This window comes from Ambystoma mexicanum, chromosome 5q (assembly GCF_040938575.1).
Source record: "Ambystoma mexicanum isolate Mex_15411 chromosome 5q, UKY_AmexF1_1, whole genome shotgun sequence".
NCBI lineage: Eukaryota > Metazoa > Chordata > Amphibia > Caudata > Ambystomatidae > Ambystoma > Ambystoma mexicanum.
This window is the reverse complement of record NC_090933.1, coordinates 718,450,020-718,463,528: the sequence shown is the minus strand read 5'-3', so window position 1 is coordinate 718,463,528 and position 13,509 is coordinate 718,450,020. Positions and strand designations below refer to the sequence as shown.

At 42.2% G+C, this 13,509-nt stretch overlaps 1 protein-coding gene across 1 annotated transcript in view; it reads left to right on the top strand.

Moving 5' to 3' along the window:
• TRPA1 (transient receptor potential cation channel subfamily A member 1) overlaps positions 1-13,509 on the top strand; it is a 1,301,026-nt gene that overhangs the window by 717,790 nt on the left and 569,727 nt on the right. Inside the window, exon 15 of the mRNA XM_069621203.1 lies at positions 1,232-1,322. Within this exon, the coding sequence (XP_069477304.1) occupies positions 1,232-1,322 (91 nt within the window). The remainder of the gene's footprint in view (positions 1-1,231; positions 1,323-13,509) is intronic.

Here is a 13,509-nt window from a genome sequence, read left to right as displayed (position 1 = left end):
TGGGATTTTGTTGAAGTAGTATTAAATATGACTTCATAGTTTAAGTAACTTCTTTATTAACTGCGAAGAATAATAAGTGAAAGAAATGTAAAAAGAATGATCAAAGATCGTTTTTTTCTTCTGTTTTTTTCGTCATATGAGCGATCGGTGAAATGTAGAGACAATGGGGCTTGTTATGAGTTTGACGGTATTCTAGTGGGAAATCCACTGGAATACCAGCAAATGGAATTACTGATACACCACTTGCTCAGGCGGTTTTACCACTGGAGGTATTACCCCCTGCAGTAATACCAACGTGATTACAAATCGTGGTTTTCCAGTGTAAATCCCTGGTTAATGGAGTCCATAGGCGATTTTTGCCAGTATTACCTCTGGCGGTATTACCGGATGGTAATACCAGTGATTTTTTGGGAGGTAAAGTGGAGGAACTTCACTTCCAGAAATTGCCGATATTACAATGCGGTAATATTGCCAAAGGTAATACCGGCAAACTTGTAACTTGGCGGTCCAGGGAAAATTGAGGTAAATGGTATCAACGCCACATTTGTCCTCCACGGCCAAACTCATTTTGAGCTCCAATATACAATGTCAGTCCACTTGGACTGCAGCAGTATACTTGATGTTGTTAATTCAACTTTCTGAAAGCTCCTGTTTTTTTACTCGTTAACTGTCTTTCTCGAACTATGATTATCACATTGACATTGGATTTTTCATCTACTCCTTTTTATCTTTGACAAACTCCAACCAAGATTCGAACAAAAAGTACCATATATGAATCCAAATCATCAAAAACTTGGATGCAAAATGGAGCAAAATAATATAGCACCAATTTTGCTCCTTAGATAACACAGAATAAAGAAATCAGGCTTAGCCCAAATACATACTATCAGAAAGAACACTGGGGCAATAATTAAGCAGATAAATGTTTTTCTGTTAAGTAGTCTCTGTCTTGTTTTCCCTAGTACAAGCATTTCTTGAGAATGTGAAGTGTGACACAGACTGTTTCATTAATTTAGTATTATCTAAACATTTGCCCAATTTCTAGCACTGGTGAAAATATTCAATAATCTGGTCCCCGTTTCTCATTGTTTGATCAAGAGCAGTACATAAAATATGCATATGATGCTAGAAAACGGTCACAGTAGTGTGTGTGGCTGCATGTTCTTTTAAACGCCAAATCCTTAACATAAAATACAGTTTACTAATTTGATGATGTCAATTTACATTGCAGGTTGGACGAAATAATGGTGACATTTTCCCATGTGTCTTCTTATAAATGCCCCCTCCTGGAGATGATTGAGCATCTTCCTGAAGCGTACAGTGTAAGTCAGATCCTTCATGTGGCAATATTTGCTTTGGCTTTTGATGCTGTTTTGCAGCTATTTGGAGATATGTCACCCAATGGAAAGCCCTGTTTCAGTGCAATAGAAGGGACACTATTTGGATCTAATGGACTTTAATAAGGCTAAGATTGACTTCAGGAGGAGAATCTTTAGAGATAACCATGTCATTACATACCTACTGGGTACAAGTGCTATTGAGCTGATGTAAGTGCAGGCTTTTCTCATTGGATTTCCCCTAGCTAGATTTTCACATTGGTACTGGACATCTTTTTTGGGGATTTTCATTTGGAGGAGTGGCTGTTTTTTAATTGATAATTTCCTTTAATGGAGAAAGCTTATTCCACTAAAGATACATTCAGGCTTGGGGAAGAAAGCAAACTGTGTCACAAACCCAAAGTGAAAGATTTCAGACAATGAGCCAACCCTACAGGTCTTAGTAGTCCTTGCTCCAATCGAGGAAACCAATTTCAACAGAACTCAATCTGTCAATCCCCTCCCAGTACACTAATTTACATTCCAGATATCACTTTGTGGCAAGAGACCATTCAGATATCAGTATCACCGTATAGAACAACTACTTAGCACAACAGAAGACAACACGACAAAACACATAGGGCCTCATTACACGGTAGGCGGTAAGGGTTTACCGTACTGGTAAGGGCACCGGTACCTTGGTCCTAAATACCTTCAACTCTCTCTTCCCAAATATCTTCCTTCCCGAGCCCTTCGCTCATCCGCCTCCAACTCCCTCAGGGTCAGCCGCTTCTCGAAGCAACGAGCTGGGGGTAGATCTCTCTCCGCGGCAGGGGCCTCCCTCTGGAACAGCCTTCCTGCCTCCCTGAAACTTGAGGAGAACCATCTCCGGTTCCGGAAGCACCTCAAAACCTTCCTCTTTGCCTCTGCTTTCTCTCTCCCTCTCCCCTGCTGAACAGCTAATATTCTTCACTGAAACTGCACTGATTCTGCAACTGGACCACTCTTAACGGCCTCGGTCCTGGGCCCAGCCACTCTCCACTTGCACTGATGCCCTGGAACCCCTCTGCACTGCGGGACTGTCTCTGTATCCCTACAGCCCCCCCCTTTTCCAGCACTTGTTCTGCACTTACCTTGCACTTGCCACCAGCTGGCCCTATTTATTTATTACTTTACGCCACTTACCTTGTACTGCACTTCCCCCCCTCCCCTTCCCCTTGCACTTTTCCCCCTCCCCCACCCCTGCACTTGCGCGATCTGAATGACACCTGGCCTAGTAGGATCGTTGTCTGTCTCCCCTTGTTTCCTCCCCTCCCTGCCTCGTCGCGCCTTGAAACACCTGTGTATAGGCGCGTTACAAATGCCATATCATATCATATCATATCATAAAACCTTACCACCTTACTACGAGGTCCCTTTGCGGGACCCGACCTTAACGGGTGGTGTAGACCAGCCGTTAAAGTTGGGACCCGCAAAGGGACCTTGGTGCTAATTACGGTACCGCAATCTGCGGTACCGTAATTAGCCCCTTCCCCATTCCCATTGAGCCCAATGGGGCAAAAATGGGAATGGGGAAGGGCCATGCAGAAAGGGGGAATTACCGCCCCGCCAACCTTGGAATAGGGTAGTATTCCCCTTTTCTCCATGGTGGTACCGGTATGGTACCAGCGGCAACCATGGTGCTAGTAGCACCATGGTTTACCGCCTACCATGTAATGAGGCCCATAGTTTTGCAGCAGGCTACCTGTGACTGGGGAACTATATTGTCCTTGAGTAATTCGTATTTAAGTTACAACTACAAATAGCACACATACACCTAATGATGGCAAATACAGACCTTGGAACTGTGTAGCCAGCACACTGAGGAAGAAGGCAGCTGTAGGGACTTGACTCCCTGTGGGGACTCCCCAAACAAAGAAACCCTCTCACAAAATGACTACTGATTGAACCAAACTCATCAGCTAACTATCAACACGTTGGACTTGCAGGAACTGGGTCTAATTTACAAAGCGTTTTTAATATAAGAAATGTCTGCCTCAGATCTATATTTCAACCAGGAAAATCCTAAAGGGGCCTTACCCTGCACCAACACTAGAGCCACATTCAGAGAAAGCGTGAAAGACCTGCACATTGATCTCCAATGTATTCAAAAATGCATTGCTGGTAAAATACATAACCCAATTGCTATTTCTGCCATGTTCGTTCCTGTACAATTTCAATTTCTAATACTTTTTCTCCATTGTCTAAATATGACTTTCCTTGGAATCTTTCCTTTATGATGGCCACGTCTTATTCTGATGATCCTTGTTCTGCCGATTTCATTAAAACTACTCATTTGTCAGTTTCCTCATTGTGGCTACTTTTATTGAATGCCTCCTTTACTCAATGGTTTTTCCTGCTACTTTTAAGGATGGTCAGGTGCTCCCTCTGCAGGAAAACCTGACCAGCACCTCCTGTTCTATGCCACCTTTTGCTGATCACCACATTGCCCTTCTTGGGTAAAATGCTTTAGAAATATACAAATCTTCAACTTTCCCAGCACGTAAACATTGCCTTATTCCGAACTATTAATCTGGTTCCCTTTCCTGGTGTAGTACTGCTACTGCTACCCTTAATGTGTTGGGCAATGCCATGCATGCACTGACGTATGCAGCGTCCTGTTAATTTCTGTACCTTGAACGCTCAGCCATGTTCGATATGGTCAGCCATGAGGTGTTGATTAACATCCTATCCTCATTTATGATTTGCCCCCTTTCTGCATGATAGAAATTAGTTATGCAGGTGTGCTCTCTCAGGGTGGACCCCCTAAAGGTGCACTGTGATGCTCCTCAGGGTTCAATGTCATCACCCATGTTGATTAAAATCTACATGGAACCTTTGGGAGGTCATGTGACAGAAATGGGCCTAAGGATAGACCAGTAAGCTGACAACACAGAGGCCCACCTCAAAGAGTAGACTCAGGCAGTCCTTGTCCACCTTAAGAACTGTTTCTGTACCATTGAGTATTTGATGTCTCAGAAGTATAACTCATTTGATGCTACATTTCTTTTGCTCTCTTCTTCCTCCACGTTCCCTTCACCATTCCAAGAGTGGCTTGCTCTACTCACTTTATGTACATGAAAGTATGTGTCCCAACAGGAAGAGGAAACAAGGTATACCAATCCAACCAATTGACTACAACCCGTCTCTCTATACAGGCCAACCCCTCCAAACACTCTCCTAGGTAGGTGTGGGGTGTAGGTTCTAGATTTAATTACTAGAACATCAACCTTTGTCAGTCAGTAATACTGGCAGGGGCCCATCTCATGTATTACACAATTGCACACTCTATGTGTCAGGGAAACGCAATACTATATTAAACAACACGTACAGTTTGATGTACTAGTCCAAATTTGTTTCACAATTTATTATAAACAATGCAAAATAGACACAGAGAAAATTATTGTTTTTGGGAAGAAATAGTATTCCCAAACTCTTAATTCAACCTAAACTCAATGTGTTGAACATGTTAAAAACGACACAAACACAAAACATTTTCGGTTGCACTGCTATTAAATCATTCATAACAGGTTTGTATCTAAATATACAGATGATATAACCCAATATTTACATATATCTCCAGATGGTATGGAATATTCAAACTCAAGGAAAATAAATATTCAAGATTATGCTTGATATTCACAGATCTACTCGGGATCTACACTCACTTTATGTGGCATTATCCCTAGCATGTTGTCTTCTGGTAAATCGCTTGCTTTACTCTTGATTCTAATCAGAATTTTAAATCACTATTTCACATTCTTCGCAATACCGTATTTCAGCTGTCTCTTTTTCAGAAGATTAAACCTTCTATTTCCCCCTCAGACTTTGGGATTGCGTTCCAAGCTTTAGTTTTGCCCATCTTTATGGGTCACTGTGCAACCTCGTTGGCCTCTCTGAAAATAGTACTGCATACTTGTAAGAGGTTTTGTCTTTGGGGCTATTACCTAATTTGGCGGTAATTTAGTATTGTGGTATTTTGGGCTGTAAATTTGCATTATCTCATTTTGGTGGTAATTTAGTGGTGAGTGTACCTTTTATAACACTGCCCTGTGATAAGACAAACCCTCCCCAAAAATTACTGTTATCTGCACACATTTTGTTAACTGTTTCCATTGAAAACACTGTCATCTGCCTTTGCATGAATCAATGCCATATATCCCTACAAACTGCAGCTCGTTTCATTTCTGGCATTTAGGAGTTCAAGCACAATATTCCTTTTTGTATTTGTCTCCATTGGCACCCCATTCACTTTTGTGCACGTTTCAAAATCTTCTGCATTACCTATACGTGTGTGGTTTTTGGTCAATCCTCTTACCTCACAGAGAAGGTGGCTATTTCTGGGGACTCATTGTGAACCAGTAGTAGTAGTCTTTTACGCCTTGATATTCCTAGATTTGAGAACTCCAGTTTCTATTCCTCATACATTTTGGCAGGTGTCTCCTGAGCCTGCAATGTGGTCCCTCCTTGAATTTGTCTCCTAACTGTTTTGGAATTTTGGAAGGTACATAAAACTGATTTATTTCAGCATGCCAACCCCTATACATACACCCCCTTCTGATTTGTTTTTTCCTGCTTTTCATGTATTCATTACTGGGCATTGGGCCTCATTATGAGTTTTGCGGTGTGGCCACAAATGGTAATAATGCAGTGGTAACAGAGTTACCACTGTATTACCGCTGCAATACTGCACCGTCAAACTATGGGTTTGGAGGTAAGGTGGAGGGAAAGCCTCCAGCAAAATGCTGGAGGTAAATCTGCCAATTTACTGTCAAAAAATTCCAGGAGTAATTCTGACAAAATACCCATGCAGTCCTACGAACACCATAAAGGGGGACCTACACCACCATACCGCCACTTGTAACCCAGTGGTAATTCCTCCTGACCAGGTCGTAGTAACGGTAAATCCGTTTGAAGGTTTTCCAGTGGATTTACGACCAAACTCATAAATGAGGACCAATTGTTTTGTATGTTTTTTATATGGTGTTTTATCTGTTTGTATTGGTTGGTTGTATAGTGCCCTGTTGCTTTTGAGCCAGGGCTTCACTCTATAAAAAATGTAGCCAAAAAATTACAAAACCTGGAAATCATAAAAATGCGCCATCAGCAAGTGCCTTTGTGGCTCCCAGCTGACCCAACAGTTTCTCACATGAAAGAAATGTTTAATGCAGCCAGAGTTGCCACCACACACTGTTAGATATAGTTGTCAGACTCATATGCAGAGATGCTGATCTTTTTATACATTTATAAATGTTTCATTCCTCCAGGGGCAATAACAGGTGGAGGCAGCATAACCTTCTTCTTTAAAATAGGACAGGGTGTCAGTGTGCATCATGAGAAAGATATGGCTTAATCCAAAAATGTAAATGTTGTTTTCATTTCTCTCCACACTCACTAAACATTGTCATCCTTGTACAATATTTGGAGTACACATTTAGCGCACAAAAACTGTTATTTCTTTTTTTAAATGTTTTTATTTTTTATTTGTAGATGGTTTAAGCAAACCTTTACAAAAATGTTTACTCAGATAAAATGAGAGAAAAGAAAAAAATTACTGTAAAATTTTACAAGAAAGAAATATATGCATCATATAACATAGCATATATACATTCAATTAAATGTTTGAGAACATCTAAAAAGTGTCCGATTTAAACGTCCAATTTAAGGCTCTTTATGAACCCAGATATTGCAAAGCCCTATCGTGTATTTTGAATATTTAAACAACGTTTCCAAACCAAATCAATGGAAGAGCATTAATGAGAGTCCCTCAAGGGACGCAAAAAGGAATTTCACATATTAACCAATTGTACACAACTCAAAAGAAGATGTTTTGCTGTTTCCTGCTCGGAATGACAAAATCTACATAGACAGTGCACCATGTTTACTTGATTTCTTTTGAGTAGTATATTAGTATATCCTTAGTCGGAAGAATGTTCCATCGCAGCCGTAACAACGCGATGATATTGGTTTGGGAAAAGAAAGAATTTTGGAGAGGGATCCTCTTTTCTTGTGCTCATGCGAGAGATGAGACATGGGGCCCCATTAGGACCCTGGCGCTAAGAGTTTAATGGCGCCGTAAAAGGCTGCGGCGCCGTTAAACACTTAGCGCCTTACTACGAGGTCCCTTTGTGGGACCCGACCTGAACGGCTGGTCTAGACCTGCCATTAAAGTAGGGACCTGCAAAGGGACCTTGGTGCTAAGTAAAGTACCGCAATTTGCGGTACCGTACTTAGCGCGTTCCCCATTCGCATAGAGCCCTATGGGGCGAAAATGGGAATGGGAAGCGGCATGGTTCAATGGGGAATTACCGCCCCGCCAACCTTGGAATGGGGTGGTAATTCCCCATTGAACCATGGCGGACCCATTACAACACCGGCACAAACCATGGTGCTAAGAGCACCATGGTTTAGCGCTGGTGTTGTAAGGAGGGCCATGGATTTATAGGAGTGGAAAGTTTCTAGTGTTGATAGCCAATCCTTATCTAGCAGCCTCTTTTTTGGTAACATAGGGTTGCTGATTAAGATTTCCAGGTTGGAATCTATATTTTGAAGAATCTTCTTGCAGTTAGTGGCAAATGTTAATTGGAAACCAGAAGAATGTATGTTCTTTCCTATCCACTCATACAGGGCATTGAGGGTAGAGGCCTTAATTTTGGCATATAACAGGAGCATCTTCCATTGAACTTGGGCCCATATAGAGGTATATTCCAATACAAACCGAATTGCAGTTAAAGGTAACGCATTGGGGATGCCAAGGATCTGTCTCCAGATTCCGCCTTCTATCTGGTTCACTTTATGCAGTACTGCTTCAAAACACAGTTCCAAACCGTAGCCGGATTTAGGAACCACTTTCCCTTCAAAGAACATGAACGCTGGCTTTATCGAGAATTTTCCAAATTTGCAGTCAATTTTCAACATTTGGGTTACCATTAATTTAGCTTTATGTGCTAAAATTTTGAACTGTGCGCCCACCCCTTATATTCACCCACATGGTAACCCAAATAGGTCACACTGGGGGAGGTGCCCACCCTAGAACCCTCAAAAGACCAGGTCGGACGCAATTTCTCGCACTCCACCTTTGTAATTGCGAGGATTTTGGATTGAATTGGGTTGATTACCAGTCCGTTTTCCTTGGCATACATCGCAAAGTGATCAGAAAATCATCCGCATAGGCCAACCAGATGATTTTAGATAAGCCTACTTGTGGGGAAAGAAGTCCCTCCTTAATCCCTCCTTAGGTGCCAAGCATACATTGAAGTCCCACCCTGGTGGAATCAAACATCAGAAAATCATCCGCATAGGCCAACCAGATGATTTTAGATAAGCCTACTTGTGGGGAAAGAAGTCCCTCCTTAATCAGACAATCTACAGAGTATGCTTCCACAGGTCACTGGAACCATACACACGGTAATCATATAGTTCACCACCATGGACGATCGGCTTAAGCCCAGACATGTCACCATAGAATGCTAACCACTTTTTTTCTGAGATCGGATTCAATTGTGAAATGACATGGTTATTATCTTGACCATTCACAATTTTCCAAAAGGCCCGCAAGTTAGCCCTGATTCGTATTTGCAACATAGATTCGGCATCGATCTGCAGGAGTCGATGTTTTATGGTTTTATGCTTAATCAGTCTAATCATGTTGGTCAGAAGGGCCTCATGGGTTTCTGAGATTTTAATACTTCTGATCTCCTTTCTCATAAGAGTCTTAGCAACGGCCGATTCCTGATTAGAACAATGAGTATGCTGAGGTTTAGGTGCAGTTCTTTTAGGTTGTGATGCAATGTCCCTAATCGCATGATCGATCAGGGGCATCGTCCCAAAAACACAAAAGTTGTTTAACTTCCATTCCATAGTGGATTTATTCAACTGGTCCCTCAGGTTTTGGTTTAGAGCAGGAATGTTTTTAGGGGTCCATCTAACAGCATTACCGGAGTTGCTAACTGTAACTTGTAGGGAAGGAATATGTTTCCTGGTGGTAAACGTCAGGTTAAAATGGGCAGTTAATATGGCATGGTCACTCAATTCATTGCGGGCAACCTTAAACGCAGTGCACCTATTCCTTAAGAAGTCATCAGGGAAGATGTAGTCCAACAAAGAAGAACTATCACCGCGCAGACAGGTGTGCCAGGCCGTTTCCCCAGGTTGTTGTTTATTGGAGCCCACCAGAGGAAGAAGGCCCATGTTCCCCAATCCCACGTGCCAAAAAAGACCCAGTGTTTTTTTCTGGGATACACCAACCAAATGCAATTCCATTTTACAAATTTCCCAAGGGGGGTATTCAAATTGACAATCCGCATTCAGGCCTCCTGCAACCAAGATTCGACCAGTCTCATTATCAGGGGCCCAGGCAGTTATTACTCGGCAAACCATTTCCACAAATACATTCACTGAGGACATTCCGCTGTGCATGTGCTAACATTTTGAACTGTGCCCCCAACCCCTTATATGCACCCACATGGTAACCCAAATAGGTCACACTGGGGGAGGTGCCCACCCTAGAACCCTCAAAAGACCAGGTCGGACGCAATTTCTCGCACTCCACCTTTGTAATTGTGAGGATTTTGGATTGAATTGGGTTGGTTACCAGTCCGTTTTCCTTGGCATACATCGCAAAGGTGCCAAGCATACATTGAAGTCCCACCCTGGTGGAATCAAACATCAGAAAATCATCCGCATAGGCCAACCAGATGATTTTAGATAAGCCTACTTGTGGGGAAAGAAGTCCCTCCTTAATCAGACACTCAGCCACATCGTGCAAGTACTGATTACAGATCCATGGCGCAAATACACAACCCTGTCTCACGCCAGAGTGTGTTTGAAGTCTGGATGACATATCACCCTGCTGGTTAAGCCTGACCTCAATACACGCGTTTCTATAGGCACCTTCAACTAGAGTTAACAGGCCCCTTGGGAGGCCCCATAGTGCTAATTTGTGCCATAGTTCATTTCGGTCGAAACAGTCAAAGGCTGCAGAGAGGTCGAGCGATGCCATAAATGTGCAGCCCTTCTCTCTCTTCCATGCGGCCTCCTGAATGCATTTTACAACTAGGCCATTTATATTTGTCGAATGAGCATGTGACATGAGCTGTGCTCCGGGAGGGGGCAAGTCCCAGTGATCAAGATGTCTTTAAACTCATAGTAGAGGAGATTGGCCCACAAATTAGGATCTGACTTGAAGGTATTGTTATAAAGGCTGTTAGGTTCTGGTGCACGTGACCTTTTGCACTTCAGTTCCCTAATTGTATCAATCTACAGAGTATGCTTCCACAGGTCACTGGAACCATACACACGGTAATCATATAGTTCACCACCATGGACGATCGGCTTAAGCCCAAACATGTCACCATAGAATGCTAACCACTTTTTTTCTGAGATCGGATTCAATTGTGAAATGACATGGTTGTATTCTTGACCATTCACAATTTTCCAAAAGGCCCCCAAGTTAGCCCTGATTCGTATTTGCAACATAGATTCGGCATCGATCTGCAGGAGTCAATGTTTTATGGATTTGCATAGATTTTTATATTTTTGCTTAATCAGTCTAATCATGTTGGTCAGAAGGGCCTCATGGGTTTCTGAGATTTTAATACTTCTGATCTCCTTTCTCATAAGAGTCTTAGCAACGGCCGATTCCTGATTAGAACAATGAGTATGCTGAGGTTTAGGTGCAGTTCTTTTAGGTTGTGATGCAATGTCCCTAATCGCATGATCGATCAGGGGCATCGTCCCAAAAACACAAAAGTTGTTTAACTTCCATTCCATAGTGGATTTATTCAACTGGTCCCTCAGGTTTTGGTTTAGAGCAGGAATGTTTTTAGGGGTCCATCTAACAGCATTACCGGAGTTGCTAACTGTAACTTGTAGGGAAGGAATATGTTTCCTGGTGGTAAACGTCAGGTTAAAATGGGCAGTTAATATGGCATGGTCCCTCAATTCATTGCGGGCAACCTTAAACGCAGTGCACCTATTCCTTAAGAAGTCATCAGGGAAGATGTAGTCCAACAAAGAAGAACTATCACCGCGCAGACAGGTGTGCCAGGCCGTTTCCCCAGGTTGTTGTTTATTGGAGCCCACCAGAGGAAGAAGGCCCATGTTCCCCAATCCCACGTGCCAAAAAAGACCCAGTGTTTTTTTCTGGGATACACCAACCAAATGCAATTCCATTTTACAAATTTCACAAGGGGGGCATTCAAATTGACAATCCGCATTCAGGCCTCCTGCAACGAAGATTTGACCAGTCTCATTATCAGGGGCCCAGGCAGTTATTACTCGGCAAACCATTTCCACAAATACATCCACTGAGGACATTCCGCTGTGCAAATAGATGTTAATAATAAGTAGCCTCAGGGCGCCGTCTCCAGTTATAAGATCAACCCCCAACGCTCCAAAAGGTAGGCCCAATAACACAGTTCCACCAAAACCCAAACCGTTTGCCATTGCCGTCAGGAGACCCCCAAAGGGCCCTCCCCCCTCTCCCTAGACGGCCACCTGATCAAAGATCTGATAGCCATCCAAGCAGGGGGTCAAGGTCATCCAAGTTTCCTGGAGACACACAACATTAGCTTTTCTCAACTCTTCCAAACAGGCTGGATTGCACAATAGGTGTTGATTTCCTCTTGTATTCCAGGATTGAACAATTAGGTCACTTTTACTAGGCAGGAGTGAGGATAGAGAAACCTGCTTTTGACACAAGGTTGAGATAATTGGGGCCCAATTGATATCAGAGCACTGTTTCTTTGCCAGATTACCTATTTGATCCTGCCTCTCATCACCTAGCGAAAGACGAGACAGATTCCGGGGTCGATCTTGATTCAATTTCAAAGCCCAGGTTCCTTAGCGGGCCACTCTGACAAAGAATAAGTTCCTTGACTAAGGGTGACTGCAATTATAGGAGACTTCTATTTCAATATTCTCTCTCTGGAAAGGCTACTCTGGCAATAAATATCCTTAGAGGCAATCAGAGCAAGTGCTAGAATTTCTACAAAAATAGTCAAAATGTTGGATCTATTCAGGCAAATCGGTTCAGCCAAACCCAACAGGCTCTTAATGAGAATGAGAGCACAGGGTTTATTTGGGATTCTTGAGAGCCACGAGCTGCCCTGTTGCCCTCTCAAAAGTTTTTTTTAGGGAGGACCTTGGACCTTACTTAGAGCTGTATTCTTGCTGTTAAGTGACTTCAATTCAGCACTCCAACTAAGTAAATGCCTGGTCTGGGATGCCCAATAGAAGCCCTTATTTATATATTTTTATGACAAGTTCGTAGATCTGGATGATAAACCCTTGTATAAGGCCCCTCTCTTTGAATCCCCTTGACCTCACTGAGCCAAGAAGTAGGTTTGTTTTGCAAATTAAAAGATTTATTTGAAAAATTAAACAATGTATATATATATCACACTTTTATGAATAAATTAACATTTGATTGCACACTTATGAATATAATGTTGATCAACAATGGGTAATGTTACAATTGCACACTCTTTTCAATCAGTGAGGAGTTAGTATAGAAAGGATAAGGTAGCAGAGAATGTTTTTATGGTTTCAAGGAAAAGCAATGATGGAAAGAATGCAGCACAGAAATAAAGTGATATGGTTTCAACAAGAGATAATATGATCACTTTTTCTTTTGACAATTCACTCCCCCCCTATGCAATATAAAGAGATGGAAGGTGAGCACACAATTTTCAGGAATATAATCAAATGCAATACAAATTCTAGTTCCCCCCTAACAAGCTTAGAGCAACCGGTATGCTTTTAAACAGTCAAAAATACTTTTAAATGTGATTTGCAATAAAGTGAAAAATATGCTAAAAATGATTTTAATTCCCTATAAGAGATTCAGGGTAGGTGATAGCTACTTAAGATTGGTTCAGGTCAACACTATCAGTGATTCATGAGGGATTGTCAGGTTAAAAACGAATTTCAGCAGTTGCAGCAAAAGACAGCTAGTTTTGACAATTGGAGAAAATGAGTCAAATTGCAATTCGCGGCACTTTTTCCGAGTGCGTCGATCACGATTATGGAAAAACTATAATTTTGACAGTTATGTACTATGAAATATCCATCTTTCTAAAATTATGCTCTGGCCCAGAGGGGTGTGGTTTCCCAAAGCACATGGGGGAATTTCTGGTGTGTCCACTTCCTCCAA